Source organism: Typha latifolia, chromosome 6, assembly GCF_019914945.1.
Source record: "Typha latifolia isolate L0001 chromosome 6, TyphaL0001v2, whole genome shotgun sequence".
Lineage (NCBI taxonomy): Eukaryota > Viridiplantae > Streptophyta > Magnoliopsida > Poales > Typhaceae > Typha > Typha latifolia.
This window is the reverse complement of record NC_133091.1, coordinates 10,259,641-10,281,372: the sequence shown is the minus strand read 5'-3', so window position 1 is coordinate 10,281,372 and position 21,732 is coordinate 10,259,641. Positions and strand designations below refer to the sequence as shown.

General features: G+C 35.6%; 1 protein-coding gene across 2 annotated transcripts; it reads right to left on the bottom strand.

Annotated features, from left to right (window-relative positions):
- Positions 1-8,126: 8,126 nt before the first annotated feature.
- LOC140790880 (uncharacterized) lies at positions 8,127-13,159 on the bottom strand. Of its 2 annotated transcripts, XM_073141191.1 has the most exons (7): positions 13,017-13,153; positions 10,231-11,017; positions 9,937-10,131; positions 9,697-9,759; positions 9,396-9,616; positions 8,854-8,960; positions 8,127-8,449 (listed from the first exon to the last, which is right to left on the bottom strand). In XM_073141191.1, the coding sequence occupies exons 2-7, from the start codon at positions 10,982-10,984 to the stop codon at positions 8,341-8,343; spliced, it is 1,449 nt and encodes a 482-aa protein (XP_072997292.1). In that variant the 5' UTR covers positions 10,985-11,017; positions 13,017-13,153; the 3' UTR covers positions 8,127-8,340. The 2 variants fall into 2 exon arrangements, with proteins under 2 accessions (XP_072997292.1, XP_072997291.1); XM_073141190.1 differs by having other exon boundaries at positions 9,937-11,017; positions 13,017-13,159.
- Positions 13,160-21,732: the final 8,573 nt, after the last annotated feature.

Here is a 21,732-nt window from a genome sequence, read left to right as displayed (position 1 = left end):
ACCAATTTTAATTCGAGGAAATTCGAATATTTATATCCCACTATAATTTACAAACCTAATCTAACGGCCAGTAGCATCCGATACCGATTTCAACACCAAATACATTAAAAAAATATATAAAAATTAGAGTTTGTGCGGTTAAACATTTTTTTCTTCAGCTAAGATTTCTCACTTAGACTTTATAATAATATAATTAGACCTTAATTTATATAACCTATCAGTTAACTAGACAAATTAACTTTAATTCTTAACCCTATAGAAGTAGATTTTAATCTAAATTTAGTTCTCTATTTTCGTATGTTATTAAATTTTAGTTTAAATAATTTTAAACTAATAAGAGATATATAAAAATATTTAAAATATAATTAAGAAGATAAAATTTAATTAAACTTTCATCGAGTTAACTATAAAAAGATATCAATAACCTTATTGCGATATCGATATGTATTACTCTCATTTAATGTCTAGACTAAACTGTGATAATTATTTTTTTTATCATATTTGACGAGCATAAAAGTCGAATTTGAATATCTTCCTTAGGAACAATATTATATAATGATTAAATAAACTTTTAAATATATTTAAAATAATACTAATTAAATTTCAGATAATAAAAATACGACAAATATATTGAATATATATATGGTATCATTGTCATATGATATTCAACTAATATTATTTATTTTAAAAGCATTCAAAAATTTATCTAATTCACTATAATTTTGTCTCTAATGAGAATATTAAAATTTGGCATTTAGATTAGTCAAATATGATGAAAAAAATATTATTGCATCGTAGTATAAACCACACGGAGTTAAGTGCTTAAGTTAAAAATAGTAAAATTTTATACAATTAAACAAAACCATAATGAGTAAAATACAATTAACCCCAATAGATTAGATTCTACTATAATGTCGTAATAAATTAAATCTCATTAGAATATAACTTAGAAAGATACCTTAATTATTATGGTCTCCAACTCTATATACATACTTTCTGTAATATAAAAAGCATTAGATTGTCGATTTGTTTTCTAAGATTTTTAGTGATGTCTTATGATGCACTTTTTGATTGATGTGGTTCCCTTTAAATTGTAATAAAGTTGTTAATGTTACCTATCTTTCAAATACCTAAGGAGTTTAAAGATGATCCTAAATAGAAGGTTGCTCTATTGCAAAATATAATTAGGAGATAATTGTTGGTTGATGTTAGCTGGTTTAAGTCACATAGAGCTAAAAGAAAGGCTAGAGATGTGATTGATGAAGACCACAAATTACATTATTCAAGATTATGGGGTTACTATGATTTCATAGTTTAAAAATATAATCCAAGCACATACATGAAGATGAAGGTTGAGATATGAGGTACTAAATATAGGCTTTTAGTTGGGATTAATGGATGCCATTGAAGGGGCTCTATGATAGTCAACTATTAGCTGTAGTTAGAAAAGATGGCAATGATAGATGATATGTTTTCAATAGCAATGATAGTTGTAGAAGAAAAACAAATGAAATATAGATGTGAGTTTTGTTTGAGCTATTGTTTGACATAGGATATATTTCTGATAAATAAAAGGAACTGATTACATCACTTGAGCATAAGTATTGCTTGTTAACATCTTTCCAGATAGAAACTTATTGATTTAATGTTAGTTTATTTCACTTTTTCTTATTATGGTTAGATTATTTGATTTAAAATTGAAGACTTTATTTTTAGTTAGGATAAGATGTTGTTATCATTAGGCTTTGTGTTTCAAGAAATTGTTTTCTGGAGTTATACATCTTATCATGTCTCTTAAAGGGATGTGACACTGTCACTTATATACATATGTTTGCCTACATATATGGAAAGAAAAATCTAATGCCCAAAGTCCAATAAAATTATGTTGGTTCTTTTACTTAGTAGCTAGGAGCACGTAGATATCTAGATCCTCATCATAAAAGAAATCATTGATAAGATAAAAATAATAAATTAAAAGGAAAATGCTCTCAAAGCTTCTACTGACCAACAGATGAATGAATCATTTAGACATGAGAGAAGATCATCTACAAGAACAAATAATAAAATAATACTGTTCTCGTCATCAAAACTCTCAATGATCCTCTTCACCCTTTATGAACATTAATCTCAAACTTCATGAGAGAAAAAAAAAAAAAGTTAAAATGTGAGAGAGAATTTGAAGTTAGAGGTGGGAGTCATGACAATCCAATGATCATTATTTGATTTAGAATTATTGACTGTATTTTAGTTATAATACCATTTTGTTATCATTAGCTTTGTATCTCTTAGGATTATTTTCAAGATGTCCCCTAGAGGAGTGTGACACTAGTATTTGATGCAAATATGTTTGGCCAACTAAGAGAGAATCTACATCATGCCCAAAGTTCAACAAAAATATGATGGTTCTTTTGTTGGCTCTAGATCCTCATCATGAAGGAACCTACTGATGAGCTCAACCATCATTAACAGAGCTGCACTCAACACGAACATCATCGAGGAAATCTCCAAATAAGAGCACCACAAAATAAAACACAATAATAAAAAGAAAGTATACCCAACCCGTTAGATGACCAACAAATGAATCCTCTAGTCATGAGAGGAGACCATTTATAAGAGCAAATGATAAAATAAGCTCAAACTCAACATCAAAGCCCACAACGATGCATCTCAATCTTTATGAGAGTAAAATTGAAAGACGAGATCAGATTTGGGGTTAAAGGTGGGTGTTTAAAGCCTCACTCCATCCAAGGAATTAGACGTGAGAAGGTGAAAAGAGAAGCCTGGAGCAAGAAGAGGCAGCGTAAAGGAGTCGTGTAAAATGAAAGAAGAAGAGAAAGATTTTTGTGGAGGAGAACAGTACTTGATAAACTTCCAACAATTTATTTTTTGGATGCTGCATAGAGTTTATAAAGATGAGGGTTAGGTTGTTACGAACCAAATATGGACCGATCAATTTGCAAAAAGATTCTAAAATTTTTATGACGATATACTCACAAGTCTCGGATCTAATAGCTTTAGCATGAAATGATTATGAGGCCGAGGATAAAGATATGAATGAAATAGTAAAAAAATATCAAAATCGGACATAAATAAAAACATCAATGTTACGACTGTCATCAAAGGGTGATAGATGGTCGTGAGGTAGGGGAGAGTGGTCGTATAAGTTGATGGCTCATGGAGGTAGATGATGGCTATGTTTAGAGATAGAGTTAGAGTTTCTAGATTAGATCTACTTCTATGTAAATAAGCGATTACGATTAAAAGAATAAATACACGATAGAAAAATAATTAAACTAATATTCATTCTCTAATTATAAATAAATCATGACAACTCCTATTTATAGGAGTAGAATCATAGCAGGTCATATTCAATTATTCTTCTTGGGCTTATATACACGGATTATCTATTTTAATTTAAATTAAAAAATAATCAGCAAGATAAATTAACTAAGTTCGACTCGACTCAACCTAATTAACTCAACTCTCATGGTCGGATCGTATCAATTCACCAACTAAGGCCCTAAGAACATGACGTGAGCCGATTGATGCTTGTACTTGTGACCGGGAGTAAAACAATCATCACAATAGAAGCACAAGCCTGCCTTCTTGTTGTCTTCCAAGTTATTTGCCACAAAAATGGCGCATGATTTGCTATCGATTTTGTTAGGCCATTTATGCAGACTGGACTAGGGTAGGTGTAGCCTCTAGCATGCCGTGGTACATGAAAAACTATTCTACTAGGTAGGTCCAGTCTAACGGGTCTTCTTTTGAGAATTTTAGAAAATCAAGTTTAATGGTCCGAGCTTGAATTCCCAATTTTGGTCCATCATAGCACTCCAGACAACCTTGCCGTGAGTGCTAGTCACGTGAGTCATGAGCCCACGGGTTTAGCTTGAGCTACATGTAGGTTCGACTTAGTCAATTGATGCGGGCCCATCGGTCGTTCCACCAGTCATCCTTAGGCTCATATTCGGGGTTCAAATCATGCGCATGAGTCCAAAACTAAGTCGAGTGAGGTGGCCAAGTCGGTTCATGAAAATTCGGCTTGCCTCAAAATATGTGCACTTCATTCCTTCCACCATTTTGCCCTAACCCTAACCCTAGGGCCAAAACTCTATTTTGGCTTATGGCCGCCATAATAGGCCATTGTAGCCTTGACATCAACTAGGCAGGGTCCTCGGCTGGTGGAAGTTGTGTCCGGCAAGTCCTCACAATAGTGGAACAATGGCAAGCAGCGTTAAAGGAAGAAAATCAAGATCGGGCTTAATTTGCTGCATGGGCGGACATGGCGCATCTCCGACAATCCCGCCGACCCCTGGTGGCTACGGATGATGCCCAAGGCCACACTATAGTGGAGTCATAGTGACGAAAGCCTCGGCAAAGGGATAGCTCACAATATAGTAGATGTCGGGTTTGGCCACCTAAAGTCATCAACTACGGTGGTCACCATTGGATGGCAATCTGGCAGAGGAAGCCAGTCTTGGCCGTCGGTGGTTGTGGAAGTGTCGGACCCAAGGCTACCAACCGTCAGTTCACTTCAACATGAGAAGGATGTTGACGGCAGTTTTTCGACTGGCGCTGGTGCAAATAGTGACCATGGCTCAGGTGTGGAGGACCTAAGGAGGAGAACGGTGGCCATGGGTGGTGGTTTGGGTTAGAAGCTCATGAAACAACGCAAATGAAGAACTAAGGTGTCGAATGTTACAGATCAGATCTGGAACGATCCGTTCATAGGATGATTATGAAAATTTAAGTGGTGGTGGTCTTACAAGATAGAGTTCTAATGGCTTTAGTTTAACATCAATCGGATGTCTGGATGGAAAACTATAATTAAAACAGTGGAGCAAGGTCAGAACGGGGTAGAATAGTAAATATCCGATGTTGCGGCGGTCGTCGGAGGGTGGCGGATGGCCAAGGGTGGTGGTGGATGGCTGTATAGTAAGGTGGCTGCCGGAGAAAGATGGTGGCTAGGGTTTGAAGGTGGAAAGGTTCTAGGGCTACGATCTACTCCTAGAAAGGTAAAGACGATATAACGGCTATGATAAAACAGTAAATGCGGTGATAAGAAAATAACTAAACTCAATTAATTCTCAATACTTAGATTTTCTTAGATTCCCCAAAAAAGATGCCCAGACATCTATATATAGAGGTAAGATACAATGAGTCCTACTCGGATTAGTCCTAAAGGCTTATACGACTCGAACTAGAACTTGCCTTAGACTAACCCTAAAGACTTATACGACTTGAACTAGGACTTGCCTTAGAGACTTACATGACTTAATTGAACTTACCTTAGTAACTCACATGACTTAAATGACTTAACTAGACTTGTCTTAAGTGTTTACATAAGAGATAAACATAACATAGAGATAAACATGACTTAACTAAATTAGTCATTCATTATCCTTCTCAGATTGATTTTTTATTCTGCCATAGATAGAGTTCGAATCTAGAAAAACCTTGAATAAGAAAGTTGTAGATCAGGACGTCTTCAATCTTCTTCAAGTGGTTTCATAATATTTGATTGTCTATGGAATATCTCAAAACTATGCAGAGCTGAATTAATTAACTAATAATTTCTAACCTAATAAGTCTCTAATTAAAGCAAACAAGCAGATAAGATAACTAAACTCAATCCATTGATCCAAATCTCCCCTTGTTATGATCGATCCTGATCCGGTTCGCATCATCAGGCATCGTCTCTATTATGGGTGGGGAAGATAACATTAGGGTCATTGTTGGGGCATACTTCGGTGTCACTACAGCTGCATCATCGGGCATCGTTCTCTATTATGGGTGGGGAAGATAGCATTAGGGTCGTTGCTGGGGCATACTTCGGCGTCACTACAGCTACAGGATGGGTCTATAGTGGTGGCAAGGGCTCCACTGCGACCGGAGGTGTCATGGCCATGGTTTGATGGTCCTCTCCAACTCTCTCACGATTTGGCAATATTTGCCATGAGGGTAGTGATTCCATGGTGGCCAACTACGGTGGGCAGTGATGCTAGGTCACCATCGGTTAAAGAATGCTAGTTCTAATACTACTATTACAGACAAGATTTGGACTAATCCGTTTGTAGGAAAATTCTAAAAAATTTATGGGTGATAACCTCTATAGTCTCGAATCTAATGGCTTTTGAATGAAATGGTTTCGATGTCAGGGTGAAAAAAATATGAATGAAATAATAGAGAAAGACCGAAATTGGACAAAAATAGAAATACCAACTTTGCGGCAATCATCGGAGAGTGGCAGATGGCTGTGAGGTGGGAGAGTACGGCTGTACGAGTGGGTGGATTGTGGAGACAAATAGTAGCTAGTGCTTAAAGATAGAGTTAGGGTTTCTATATGAGATCCACTCCTAGGAAAATAAATGACTACGATTAAAAGAGCAAATATACGATAAAAAAAATCAATTAAACTAATATTTATTTTCTGATTATAAATAAATCATGACTACTTATATTTATAGGAATTGTCTCATAGCGAGTTGGATCCAATTTGCCCTATTGAGTTTACATATGCAGATTATCAATTTTAATTTCAATTTAAAAGTAATAAGTAAAATTAATTAACTAAACTCGATTCGACTCAGCCTAACTTACTCGACTCTTGTAGACTCAACCTAACTTACTCGACTCTTATGGTCAGATTGTATCGAAGACTAATAAGTTAAGGCGAGTTAAAGGAGCCACGTTGGGAAATGCAAATATTTTTTTAAGATGTTCAAAGATTGAGAAGAAGTCTAATAATTTTATTGAGGATTCAAAAGATTTAGGCAGCCTATTAACCTTACCTAGCCCGAATTAATAACTTAGACTAATAATTGATCCAATGGCCAAGCAAAAATAGTAGGGATATCTCTACAATGTTTATCGTTGTCCATACTCCATCTTTATAAGTATATTTTATGTTGAAAGGCTAACAACATAAGTTCAATAGTATAAGTAACCATCTTTTAGGATTTTGGGATAAGATTTTCTTGTTTATCTATGTAGCTTTTAGAATATCATACATGATTAAACAATCTAGATATTTGTGGTTCCTACAATGTCTAGAATATTGTGGGTATTGATTGTGGTCCTCAATTTGAATTCCCTATTATGTGTGCTTGATCAAAGACCTTATATCCATGTTTTGAGGGATAAAACATTTTAAAACATTTTGTATGGAATTTGGACTTCTAAGTACTAGCTATATATTTTATGGAAGTTTGTAAAAAGAATGGCCAAATGTTTCAGTGATAGAACAAGTTCAGAGAGTTGATCAAAATGAAGTTATTTAGACAACTATCATAGATATTGGTTGATGGTATTGTTATAATATAAATTATTAAATGCTATAAATACGTGTTGAATGATTTGTATGGTAAAATGATTAAGTGAAAATAAAAGTAATCTCACCAAAAATTGGATTATCTGAAAACCAACAACTATTTTTGTAGGTTCCGAAAAACCGAAGAAAAGGGAATGTTATATACTATGTTTTAGAGCGAAAAACTATGTTATTCTTAATTCTTTATTGTGTAGGTTTCTGCATATGTATTTATTTGTATTTGATTTTTGTGCAAATGAAATCATAGATGTTCATTTTGTATATATATATATATATATCCAACTATCATTGTTTACTATGAATGTAATAGTTATTGATGTATGTATGCGTTATATCTTATAGTTTTTTTTTTTTTTGAACATTACTTGCAGTTAGGTATTATATGTTTCTACAAAACTATTTGTGTGTTATGTCATCAAAGTTTCAAATTTTGTTTTTTGGTGTCTTGTCTAAATTATGATTTATGAGCTCTATGCATGTGTACCAAAAAGCAATTTTTCGTCAAAAACTCCACTTAGCAGCACCCATGATTAAGGGTACGAAATAATTGCATCTACATTTCGATCCTACTAGGAACATGAATTAATTTTAGCTTATTAAAATACAAAGAGCTGGAATTGAAAAGCTATATAATTATATATACAAGCAACAGAGATTCCAGTTCCGCCAAAATGCCATTATTTTGGGCACTATTCCATTGGCAATTTTTGACCAGACAACCAAGTTGACTGGAACGAGTTTTAAGTCTACTCAGATGAATATGTAGGTACAATTTCACACTGAAGGATTGAAATTTGTAAGAAGAGCAAAATTATAACTCTTTCCAGATAAAATTATGAAGTTACTGATCCATGCAGTAAACAATTGTTACATCTTGTAATACATCAGGAAACCGAAAAGAACTTTGATCCTATGAGACCAACATGATAATTGACCAAGAACACAAACAACTGAACAATGCACATCATAAATAGAGTACATGAAAGAATGGTCAGACAAGATCAGCATCATGCGATATTCTCAGTTGTCATGATCAAGTTGCAAGTAGAGTAGATAGATGCGGCAGCTGCCTTGACTGCACAATCATGCTCAAATGCTTCTGATTTCTTCAGCTTACTGTAAAAAAAGGAAGCGGCTTGATCAGCTAATTTGATGAGTACTGAGGACATAGCTAAATGTTGTTGTCGAAAATAACTAGAGGAAGCGGAATAAATAAGTTGAAGCCACTTTTTGGACTTTGGGCCCATTAGGCAGCCAGATATTAACATCCTGATAAAATTCTACTTGATTTTGAAGTGACCCAAACATTTATAAATTGTACAGCTATGCAGGTCTACAATAAGTTCTATTACTTAAAAAAAAGCATAACGAAGCTGTAACATCTTGCTCACATTCTACTTGATTTTAGACATTTCATTTACAATTGTGCAGGTATGCTGGTGTAGAGTAAATCATATCACCACTAGAAGCAGAAAGTTAAGAACAGAAGAACAAGCTGTAAAAAGGAGCCAAAATCTAACCTTAAATCATCTATCGATTCCAATTGTGGGAGAACCTCCACACCAGCATATTTCAGACCCTTCTCACAATGCACTCGCATTTCTTGAACTTGTCTCAACCAGCTCTCCTGAGACAGAAGGAAGCATGATTACTCGTCCATCACTTTAAAATAAGTTACATAAAAAATGCACCATAGGAGAAAGTGCTTTACAAGGATTCTTAGTATGCAGCTATCAAGTATAAGAACCACTTAAGCATACTACAGAGAGGAATCTTTTGATAGCTAAGTGTTTAAAAGAACCAGGAGATCAATCCAAAGCATGTACTATCTAGATTTAAAAATATGATCAAAGCACAATCCAGAAAAAGCTCTCTCTTTCTACCAAGATCATGAAAGAAATAACAGCCAAAGTTTACAGAGAAGGATCTACAATTCTAGAAGTAACAGTAGTATAAATTTAGAAAGTAGGTGATGAATTTAGTAAAAGACAAATTATAATGATTCTTTCACATGATAGTGTGTGCAGAGGTCAAAACCACAAAATCTGGTCTCAGTACTCACAAGGCCTCTTGCCTCCTCGTGCAATGTTTTATCCATCTCAATGAAAAGAGACCTCCATTGTGCCGCATGAGTCTCTGAGATTGCTTCTTCTGAACATCCAGCCTCCAAAGAACGAGTCATCGAGGGCACATTTTCTTGGCTTGATGAGAGCTCTGTTGATAGTAGGTAAGGCAGTTCTGTGTGTATAACGTTCCTTACTCTCTTCTTACTGCGCTTCAGTGCTTTACACATAACAAATAAAAGATAATGTGATAAGAAGATGCTTCAGCAAACCCCAAGAAAATGTTAAACAAATAGTTACCATCAAGACGCCCTTTAATGTCATGTTGAAGTAGCTCCAACCATTGAGATGCAACAGTAGCAGCTGTCAATGTAATGTACTGTCACATTAGCTCATTGTTGGCTGTCAACAGAACATGCATTGCAAAGTCCACGGGCTTCTACAAGTCTTTGTACTCACCATAATATAATTTTTTGTTTTGCACTATAATTTATAAGAAAGTCAAAGAGAAGAACTTAAGACCTAAGATTTAAGATATACCTTTTAAAGATAAAGAGGTAATGTTGTCTGTATTAGCCGAGAAATTGTCAGCAGATGTGCTTGTAGTTACAGTTGATGCGAGTTTCAACTTCAGCCGCTCATTTTCGTCCTCTTCAATTAACTGTGGGGGAGTAGGTTTTCCATGGTAGAACCTCTGTTCAGCCATACTCAGTTGATTGATCTCCACTCTGCGCTCTGGAGGAACAAATGGTTTATTTAATGGTAGACTACATGGAGTATTGAATGAATTATGCGCATTATTATGCCCTTTCCCTCTTCCAATATGTTCTTTACCTCCTGGTCCTGTTTGGTCTAACCTACTTTGTTCTAGAGTATCATGCTTCTCTGACCGCACTATAGCCTCTATTATAGAGCGAACTTGCTTGCTATTTCTGACATGGTTTATGATACCAGGGTTTAGTCCAGAAAGAAGCCCACTAGGTGCAGCAACTTTCATGAACCTGTTAACCTGCTCTTTCCTTGCAAATTCAGTTTTCTTCTTGCATCCATCATCCTTTTTCTTTCTAGGCTGGCGGCCACGCTGCTTGGACTCTTGTACGCCTGCATGCAAAGATGAAAGGAAGCCGTTCTGTTTCATTTCTTTCCACATTTTCAGAGGTTCACTCTCTTCCACAGGGCCAGTAGTGCTACCACACTCCAAGCTATCTGCAGACTTCAACTGACCCAATTTTTTGAAAGGACAGAAGGGATTGTAATCAACCATACTTGAAGTATCTACAGCATTAAGGTCGAGTCCTAGGATCCCTGAGTTCATCTTATGCACCGCACATTCTTCATCAATTTTCTTTGGAAAACACAGTTTGATATTTTCTTTATCACATTCTGAAGGAGCACCATAGCCATGGACTGTAGAAGACTTCACACTGCCAGCATGACTCTTGTTCAAATGGGCAACATCCTGTTCAAGAGGACTATGGCCTTTTGTCACTGGTTCAAGGCGATTTGAAGTCAGAGAGGCAGTTGCAGCTGTAACTTGAGAAGATCCTTTCTCACTAAGATCATACCCAAGCACCTCACTTTCTTTCATGCTCAAGGATTTTAACTTTCCAGGTGCCACTTCCTGGAGAATGAAGCTACTAAGTATAGGAACAGAATAGGAATATGAACAAAGAATATAACTAGAGATCCCAAACCTTAAACATATTAGCACGTGCATATTTAGTAGTAAAGTGAAAGTTTCCAGATAAGCTACAAGGCACCCCTATTAGAAGAAGAAAAGAATAATTCCCTATTAAGAGGAATACTTACAGCATTTACCACATGGCGGGTGTGAGTTAGTTTGACCAAACAATCAGGGAGGGGAGATATATTGCAACTTTTCACTTTTCAGTCCTATGAGTGTAACTCTTCTCACAAGGATATGCTTATCGTACATTGAACAGGAGCAATGGTTGAAATAATAACAATTTAGACATAAAGAAGAGCAAGAAGAAACCAGTTTGGAGTATACATCCATCTAAGATTTCTAGAAGATCTGAATAAAGAAACAAATAGTTACACTTAAAATAGTGGAGATTATTAAGAATATGAAAATGTCCTCAGGGTACGGTTAATTACACACACATTTATTTGAATGGTTAGAGCAATGCCAAAAGGCATCAGACCCTATTCTTCTCCAGATTTATAACTGCAAAATAAAACGCCATGCGGTTGATTTCTGTGCATTTACCATACCTTGCCACTTTGATTGTAAATAAGCCACTTGCATAAAAAAGAGCATTCTGCAGCATGTCGCTATTGTGGATACGTGGTTGGAGAGCAAGATGAATGCAACCTTATCCCAATTTTTAGAGAACAAATTGCTGGGCACAGTCTCATGCCATCAGAACGTTATGGCAAGACTTACTGTCACATTCATGATTCAACAATCCCTCAATAGACAACATTATTGATCATTATTTGTTGAAATCCTAATGAACAAAATATTGCTCTTTTAAGATAAAAAGGATGATCTTAGGCCCAGTATCATCAAATCCAGATGCAAGAGCCTATAATTGTAAAACAGCATTTCAAACCTGTGAAAAGGCATTATGAGATTCAATAATATACTTAGGTCATTCTAAATTTCTAATCCTCCATAAATTTTCAAGCATAAAGGAGCAGTATTTCTAGTGAATACTTGCTAAGTCTTCTTTTTTTTAATCTTAGCATTCACTTATAATGTCACAATGGAAGAGCACCTAACTGAATGGAACTTTTCTTGACTGACCTCCAACCTCCCACCTAGTGTTTATAATTTAGGGTCACCCATATACTACAACCTAGTCAGTGGCACATGCTAAGGGGCATGTGCAGACAAGGTGCCAACTTGGGAGATCCTCACATCTTTGTGGGAGGCAGCATCCTAATTGCATCCATGAAGACAGAAGAAGATGGAGTTATAAGATCCTTTCTATAACCATTCCTGAATCCTATTCTCCATTATATGGATATCTCCACATATGAATAGAAAAGTTCTGCATGTGATTATAAAGATTTGCCGACCCTACTTGATCCTATGTCGTCGGCAAAAAGCTTGCATGATGATAAAATAGAATTTGAATACAATCTTGAATTGTCAAATTCTTCAATTCTCCATCCCTCTAAAGGCAGACTAATATATGATTAACTGGATGGCTTCCAAACCTAGGAAGCAATCTCCTTTTCTTGTCTTAGTATAGAAAAAGTACTCTTTTACTCTTCAAACTTCATCAAGCAGCTCAGACGCCTGTCACGCACACTACTAATGAACCATAAATCTTACAAGAAACAAGTAAACAACCAGCGAATCCTTAAACCGACACGAGAACCACCAATCACAAATAAAAGAAGACCCAGGGCATTTCCAAAAACAGAAACTTTTCATCAGAATAGAAAATTCTTCCAACATTAACGCCCTGTGTTAGATTAACAACACAAAAATGTCATTTTTGCTGCATTCTACGGGAGCAACTACAACTACAAGTTAACTCCAAGTGGGGTTTCTAAAGCAAAGGGGAGGAGAGAGAAGGAGGGACGAGATAAGGAATAAAAGAGTAGAGAAAGAGAGAAGAGAGAGTGTAGATAGAGAAAGACACTACCTTCAGGGGTTCGCCGGATCAGCCACCAAGGACCCCGCTATCCGGCCGCCGGATCTCCGAGATCGCCGGGGGAGATGAGAGATGGAAAGAAGGATAGATGCGGAAAATTAGGGCAGGAATTCGAATTTGGGGTTGGTAGTCACGAGGGTTTCAGTTTAGGGCGTATTTCTCGCTTTATTTTGAATCCTTTGGATGTCAACATCATATGATTGTTTTTGGCTTCTCCCCGCTCCAAATGAATTCAAATTAGGAGGGCTTGCAACTTGCGGACTCGCCGACTCGGTGGTTGACTCGGCTGGGTTGGGGCCCGAGTCGTGTCCATGCATATAATGGATCGGCTTGTGATCGTCAGGGTCAACATAACCCCCCACCAATCCGACCAGATTTTATCGAAACACCCTATATTTTGGTTTTATTATGGTCGACATCCTACTATATGTATTTATCATTTGATCTCTATATTTTGCTTAAATCCTTGAATTTTTTTTTTGTACACACTAACCCCTGAACTATGAGAAATACCTCACCCCCTAGCATCATTCAGGCTGACGGAGAAGTCGCAGTCGCAGTCGGCAGCCTTGGGATCAACATAGGTGGAGGAGGTGATCTGGCGGCCAATGGCATCCCACTTGAGGCACTACACGTCTATAATGCTAAGCTTCTCAACACTAAGGCGATGGAAGCAGAGGTCCACCACTAGAGACGGATCGAAGGAAGGAGATTCGACGCTCATCCCTTCTCTCTTCTCTACCTCTTCATTCGTGTTGGCACCAATAATGATTTCCCTGACATTGCGCCGATACAGGAGTCGGCAAGGCTGGTGGAGATGGATTTCATTTCTTTCCCTCTTTGATGGTGTTCGAGGTCAATTATCGTTGCTTCGTCGATGGGCTGGCGTGGGCCACGAACATTCGAGCCCTTGAGGAGGCCTTCAAGCCCTCAACAGGAGACAGTGAGGTGCAATATTGAATCGGGCATTTCAGAACGCATCGTCATATAAATCGGGCGAGAAGGGAGTCGGAGGGGAGGTAGAACACGGCATTGTAAGACTTCGACCTAGTCGAGACCTTAAGGTTGACGATGACGAGGAAGGAGACCTTGCCTCTTTGTTGGCAATGACGGAAGGCCGAGTTACGTGGTTATCGAGGCAAGAGAAGACGTGGTCAAGGTAGGAGGCAAAGTGGAGCCAGTCGATTCCAATGAGGAGGAGAAGCTAGTCACTAGACAATGACTTCTTCCAACATGAGGTGGAGAAGGACGATGCCCACCCGAGAGCCCTATAGCTATGGAAAGAGGAGGAGAGGTATTTTTGTCAACCTAAAATTTTCTTTGACCTGCATGTGCACATGAGGGGTAAAATTATCATATATTTGTCATGCGACTATCACGTGACATTTTATGGATTGAAATAGGTAAGTAAATCCTAATGGAATAGGTTAAGTGAGATATTTCTAATAGTTTAAGGGGTCAATGTGTGCCAAAAAAATAGTTCAGAGAGCCATTGTAAAAATGAGTGATAGTTCAAGGGAAGAAAAAGAAATTATCCCGTAAGTTTAACATAGCATAAGTTAATAGAATGAAATATATATATTCCATTAGTTTTAAAAATAAAAATTATATATTCCATTAGTTTTTTAAAAATAAAAATTATATATTCCATTAGTTTTAAAAATAAAAGTTATGTATTCCATTAGTTTTAAAAATAAAAATTATGTATTCCATTAGTTTGAAAAATAAAAATTTAAAATATCTAAAGTGCCCCCTCATTTTATTTTAAAATTTGGTTTATCAAACACACCTTATATTTCACTTATATTGTCGATCACACTCTACCATATCTATTCCTGCATTTCACTTAAAATGCCTTAAAAATATTCTCTTATTAATTTTCTTAACAGTCAGTTACCATACTGACAAGTTAAAGTAACTATAGATATAAAATAACATTTATACCCCTGCATGCCTTAAATAAAATATTTTAGGTAAAGGTATAAATAAATAAAAAAAACTAGATTGTAAAGTTAAATAGGGGCATCTTAGGTATTTTAGTTTTTTTAGTTTCAAAAGTAACGTATTCTATTTTGTTAGTTAATGTTAGGATAAAATTAACCTCTGTATTTTTGAAGCATTAAAAGTAAAATTAAAAAAGTCGAATGATATATATATATATATATAGGGCTCGAATGATAACTAAGAACAAAAAGTAGAATATTTTTGATAAATTTTCTTTTAAAATTTTTATTTAAGGGTCTTAAGGTCATTTTGTATCTATAGGTGAGTTATTAATATAGTAATGACCATTAAGAAAACTAGTTGTAGAATATTTTTTAGGTACTAAAAGCAAAATACAAGAGTGGAATGATCTATATAATAGATGTTGGTGATAATAAAAGAAAAACATAGGATGCTTGTAAGAAGTTTCTCATTTATTTATTTTTGATCAAGTATTTCAAATAAACATATCATTCTCTCATTTAGAGTGAACCTCATTCCTTCCTTTTAGCTTGGTAAAACACATTACTTACCAACTAGGGTGTTTTGCTGTTGACTAGGGAAATTGATCAGTTAAGACAGCATAAAAAATATGCTAAGATTAGTTTGCTTAACTAAATGTAATTATATACATTAATTAGCATAACTATATGTCTTTCTCAACTTCGCTCCATTTCTCAACTCTAAAACCCTTCTCTCTTCCACCGTGAGAGCTCTTTGAGCTCTCAAACTCACCTCATCCCTCCCTCTCTCTCTCTCTCTCTCTCTCTACTCCTCGTGCCAACTCCCTCCTCCTCCTCCTCCTCCTCCCTTCTCACCTCCCCGCCTCTGTAGGTTACCAAACCGATCTCATGACATCGACCCCTCTCTCACCTCCTCCGACGTTGATAGCTCCCAGTTTTTCCTTCCCCGTGATTTAGTTACATCAAGATTTACAACTGAAATCTGAGTGGGACGCGAAATACCGGGCGACGGCGGACAAGGCCTTGTTCGGGGAGCGAATGTGGTCAAGAAGCTTGCTCTACCTTTAATGGTGGAGGAGGAGGAGGAGAGGGAGAGAACGACGGGGTTGGCGTGAGCGCTGGTTGAGGCGACGGTTGAGCCACCTAATGATGAATAAGTTGAGGATATGGTGGTGAAGGAATAGGACAAGGAGTTGCTCTTGTTGATGAGTTTTATGGCAAAGTTGGTTCCTTTATAAGGTGCAAGGATATATTCTAGGGAGAAAAAAGGAAGGTAGAGATGGTGACCGGTACTAGATTGTTGGTCCAGCATCGAGGAAGGAGACGAAGCATCGTTGGAAGGAGACGAAGGTGATGGTCGGCCAAGGAAGGAAGCGATAATTATCTAGGTTGGAGGAGGGATTATTTAGATATTTAAGATTTTTTCCATGGTCAAGTTAAATTTTAACTCAAAATATTTCTGAGGCATTAAATCTAAAATGCAAGGATTAAATAATAAATACTATAAAATGGGGTGCAAGCGATAATAGAAATAAAATGTAGGATATTTTTTATCATTTTAGGATTAATAGCATACATTATTATAAGATTAGAAGACAAACTACTCCTTATAATGTCATTTGATTAGTAGACATTATGTGCTCATGAGCAATCTTTTAGCAGAGAAAGAGATGCTAATTTCTAATATTCATATGTAAAATCTTTTATAAGGATTTCTAAAGTATTATCTTTTGCAGATTGTGAGATGTGTTAGTATATTCCTACTATTAAAATAGAAGAATGATTGGTTATGTATGTGATATAGGATTGTTAAATGGATGTGTCGGTGCATGAATTTATTTCAACTCTCCTTTAGTGCAACATAGATTGAGCTCACACCTCTTCTCCAATCAGTGTATCCAACTCGAATACAAAATTCATACAATAATTTTATCATTTTTAATTCGCCTCGGCCCAATTACATTGTTGCTGCCCTAGCAGAGCGCACCGCTAGGGTTTAGCTTTTTCTCCTCTCGCTAAGAGGGTTTTCCCCCCGCCTCCGGCGGCTTGCTTCCTCCTCTCCCTATAGTGGGTCCTCTCCTCCCTTTCTTTCTTCTTGGCCCTCTCGCTTCCTCCCTTAACTCCTTCCCTTTCCTTTTTAGTTCTCTTTTCTCCCCTACTACCACCCACCCCTCATCTGTGCTATCGCCAGTCGTCGCTACTGTCTGAGCACCGTGGTACCCACTCGATCCCATTCTCGACCTCTGTGTCACCACGGTCGGATATGAAGACTGCGAATCTAACCGGCCCCGCTCACTACCCGTCTGTTCCTTGCTATCTATGTCGTCGCGCCTCACCTCGCCTTGCCTCGGCCTTCGTCGTTGCACCTCACCATTTTGTCGTAGCCTCCGTCACCATGCCATTGCCTCACCATGTGTTGCCTCAGCCTCCATCATCGCATTACCGGGCCTTGCCTCGCCTCAACCTTCGTTACCGGGCCTTGCCTTTCCTCGGCTCACCTCGGCCTCCATCGCTACGTTCGGACTCACCTTGCCTAGCTTTCACCATCGTCGAAGCTAGTATCTGCCCTATTTCTCCCTATATTAGGCTATCTATTTTTTCAAATTTAATCTGTGTGATGCAATGGGATGTAATAGGCAGTAGATCCTTATTCTTCCCTCACTGTTTGTTTCCTTTCGCTCCTCCTTGTTTGCTAGTGGTGTTGTTGGATTCACAGGTTTACTCAAATGGCGTTCTTAGGTGTTTTATTAAATTCACCGAACCTCGTCACTAGTGTGTTTGTATCCTTGTCAAAGCCAACTCCTTAGTTGGGTGCTTAGCTTCTCAAGACTCATGCTGTTCCACATGTAGTGCTGCCAACTTGCCAAACGAGAGGCTTGTTATTAGAGCATTGCTTTACCTCCTCTGTTTTCACTATGCTTGAGCACTTGTTATGATATCTGCTTTAACTATTGTTCAAGTCGTACTACAGCTAAGTGTGGGACTTGCTTCTAGGGCTCTTGTCCTATTTACTCTTATTATTTTTTATATTAAGTTGTAACCGATATATTGTAATGAAATTTTTTTTATCATTTTTATATGTATAAGTGAATAACCATTCTTCCAATTACAAAAAAAAAAGATCTCCTCAAAAGCTTCCCAAAAGTAGTCATTCAATTCTTCACAAAAAGGGACTTTTCAAATCTTTAAATAAATCTCTTATATATATATTAGGTATTCGTAAAAAGAAAGTTCTAATACTATTTGTTGGCATAATCGGATATCAAGTTAAATGAAAAAAAAAATCATAAAAGAGATAGAAGAATAAAAAGAAGACACAGAGATTTATATGGAAAACCCTAAGAAAGAAACTACGAGACTAATCACTAGATCCAAATAAAAGTCCAAATTTTAGGAGTATAAAATTCATGCACTTACACAAATCTGTCACATAACCAACTCACTAAAACAATGATCTCTCACTAAGTTCATCTCCAGTGTATGAGCCAACTCTACTATGCACACTCCATCCATGCAACCACATGCTAATCTCAATTCCAAAGACTGATATTTAATGCACATAACTAAAATATAGTCTAACTTTTGTAGAAGGTCTATAATATTTGGTATGAAATTAATATATGAAATTATGAGTTTGAATAAGATGCCATATCCCCTAAAAGTGATATATCTTAGAGGGCTATATTACCCCTATATAAGAAATAATATATTTAGATATATAAATAATAGAACTAACAATCTTCATTACTCAAATTTTATTTGTTTAGTTTTATATTCTATATTCTTAAAGTATTGCTATATTAAAAAACTTCACATTTTTAAAACTTTACATATTTTTTATTAAACATTTTTATATAACTTATTCATTATTTGTATTGCTTTTGGTTTTAATTCTGCTTATTTTCAATAATGTGCTTAATTTTTATAATTAACATAATATAATTTAATAATATTTAATGATATAATTTAAGTTTGAGATAATCAATAATAGTTTTAAATAATAATTGATGTTACTAATTTTTTTTATTGATGATAATAATATAATAATATAGTTTTGTATAAACCAAACAGTAGATTAGAATTGTAATATGAAATTAATAATCTTAGGAGATAACTTATCTCTTCTTATCTAATCCTACGACAATCATAGAATTTTTCAGCGTATCATAATATTAAACTGTATTATTTACGTGAAATAGTTGTAAATAATTCACCGGTCAAATTTTAAGGATAAATAGAGATAAATTGGTGGGAAGAAGTAGCTCTACCATTTTTCGAGAATTATTTATTCTACGATAAAGAAATAAAGGTACATTTTCTATTTTTTAAAATTACTTATTTACATCAAAGTATAAAGTGTTTGAAATAATTCTAGGTATAAAGTAGGACAAAGCTAATATATCCCTTTTCCAAACACAAGTTGAAAGTGGAAGGACCATGAATTGTTTATTTCATTTGACCAGTAAAATCTTAAACATAAAAGGGGATAAATTTAAGTATAACAGTGGTTCCATCTTTTAAGTAAAACTATTTATCATTGGATAAAGGAATAAAAGTACTGTTTAAAAAAAAATATAATCTATCTTTTCTAAACAGTAATTTATTTAGAATAACTCTAGGAATAAGATAGGGATTAAACTATGTTATCCCTCTTCTAAACACATCATAACTCTCTCAAAGGATATATGTTTTAATATAATGGATCCATATTACTAACCTCTCTATTTTTTATTGTCATGTGTATAATTTGTTAATTCAAAGTGCTACTTTATATGAATAAAGTAAATAGAGTGTGATAAATCAAATATTAATTAAAAGAGATTATTTTTGACATCTTTTTTTTTTTTTGCCTATATCAATTTGACTGATCTTGATTATTATATAAAGAAGACATTTAATCACAACTGATAACTCTTTTCAATATTTAAAAAGGAAATGTTGGGATGAGTTTATTGTAGTCATTGAATCAAAGTATGATAGAGAAGAATATAAGGTCTTAAAATAAGATGCTAAGGGGTTGGTTGTTTTTCTGATAGGGCACCATCAAAATTGATTAAGAGACCATAATTTATGATTTATCACTATTAGTTAAGAAGAAGAGGTGCAATGGTTACTTTAGTATAAATAATCAAATACTAAATTGCTCTTAAAATAGAAGATATGAGAATAGTGATTAACTTACAAGTAAACCAAGTTCTACCTTATTTCGTTACTGGATTAAAAAAATTAAGGACATAATAAACTAGAGACTTATCATCGAATAAAGGATGATGCTATCTTAATTTTTGTTTGTTTAGTATTTGGTTGAAAAATAAAGGTTAAGCTCATGCTTGCTAAGTATGGGACTTGTCAACCATGGTGTAAGCTTAGCACAAAGACAAAAAAACAAGTAAGTAATTTATAAGCACTTCCATAATTCTTTGATTAGTCTTACATGATAGCTTGCTCAAATTCATCTGTGATAGTAGATCCACTGATATCTTCCACAATCTTCGGATTTTTTTTCTCGCCCTTTGATGTTAAAACCTTAGTTTGTTAACATCGACCTATTGATTGGTTGTATGTCCAATGTCGAGTTGCCTTTTAGACTCTGTCCCAAGGAGTCTTAAAGATCAACACGAACGGTTCTTTCACTCAAAATTTTGCTCGCAGTGGGCTCGATTTTATTTGCTGAAATGAGTTTAGCAATCCCATTTATGCGAGAGCCTTAAGTGCTTCAGTTTAGAATCCGCTCCATACTAAGGCGACTGAGATGCTCTTTTAGGCCTTTGAAAAGCTTTAAACTTAACCAATGACTAACATCTTTGTTGAATCGTCTCTAAAGTATTGATTCATATTCTTCAATGCAAAAGGGCTCCACTGTGGCATTTGAATTTTCTACCAATCCTCTTTATCTCTTATTGCTTCAAGGAGGCCAACTACCCGTGCACTGGTTGGCTTCCTTGTAGATCTTAGAATTTTTTTTCCTTTAAGTAAACTTGAATTTGTTGAATTTGTTAGCTCTTCTCTATAGAGATGTGTCGAATCTATGATAAGACACCAATGTTTTTCATGCTCTTTTTTAACGGTAATATATTTTTACCTTATAATTAAAAATTGAAGGATAAGATGTAATTATATTGAATAAAAAAAGACAAGAATGATGTTTAATTGTAATAATTAGAAAAGGGATACAAATAATTAAATTAATCTTATTGTTTTTTCTTAGGATGTAACTTGATCCTGAGTGAATTTATTGATGTTGCACCCACGAAGTATGGAAAGTGCCAAACATTAGGTTTAATCTTATATTACTTTCTTCTTATCATAAAACCTAGGGAGCGTAAATATAGATTCAACAATGAATCATCTTGCCTCCATCATCCTTGTCATAACTGTCATCAATCACAAGATCTAGGCAAGCCTAAACTTCAAGCTCAAGTTTATTATTCTAGAGTCCGACTCAAAGGTCCTTTAGGTCTAGCTTGGGTTAGATCCACACATGAAGTTGGCCAGAACATGATTTGAAGTGGCCTTGCCTATGAGTACGACTGTTAAAATAATCAAGCCGACTCAAGTTCGGTTCGATATGGCCTGATCAAGGCTCGGCTCATAAGGTTATATTACTAATATATTATATAATTAGTCCCAACTCCAAGTCTACTATGGTTTGAACTGTCCTAATTACCTCAAAAGGCTGTCTTATGGTCCGACTCCTCCTCAAATTACTTCCTTTTCTGAACAAACCAAGGTTAAATAAGAAGGAAACAAGAAAAGGTTAT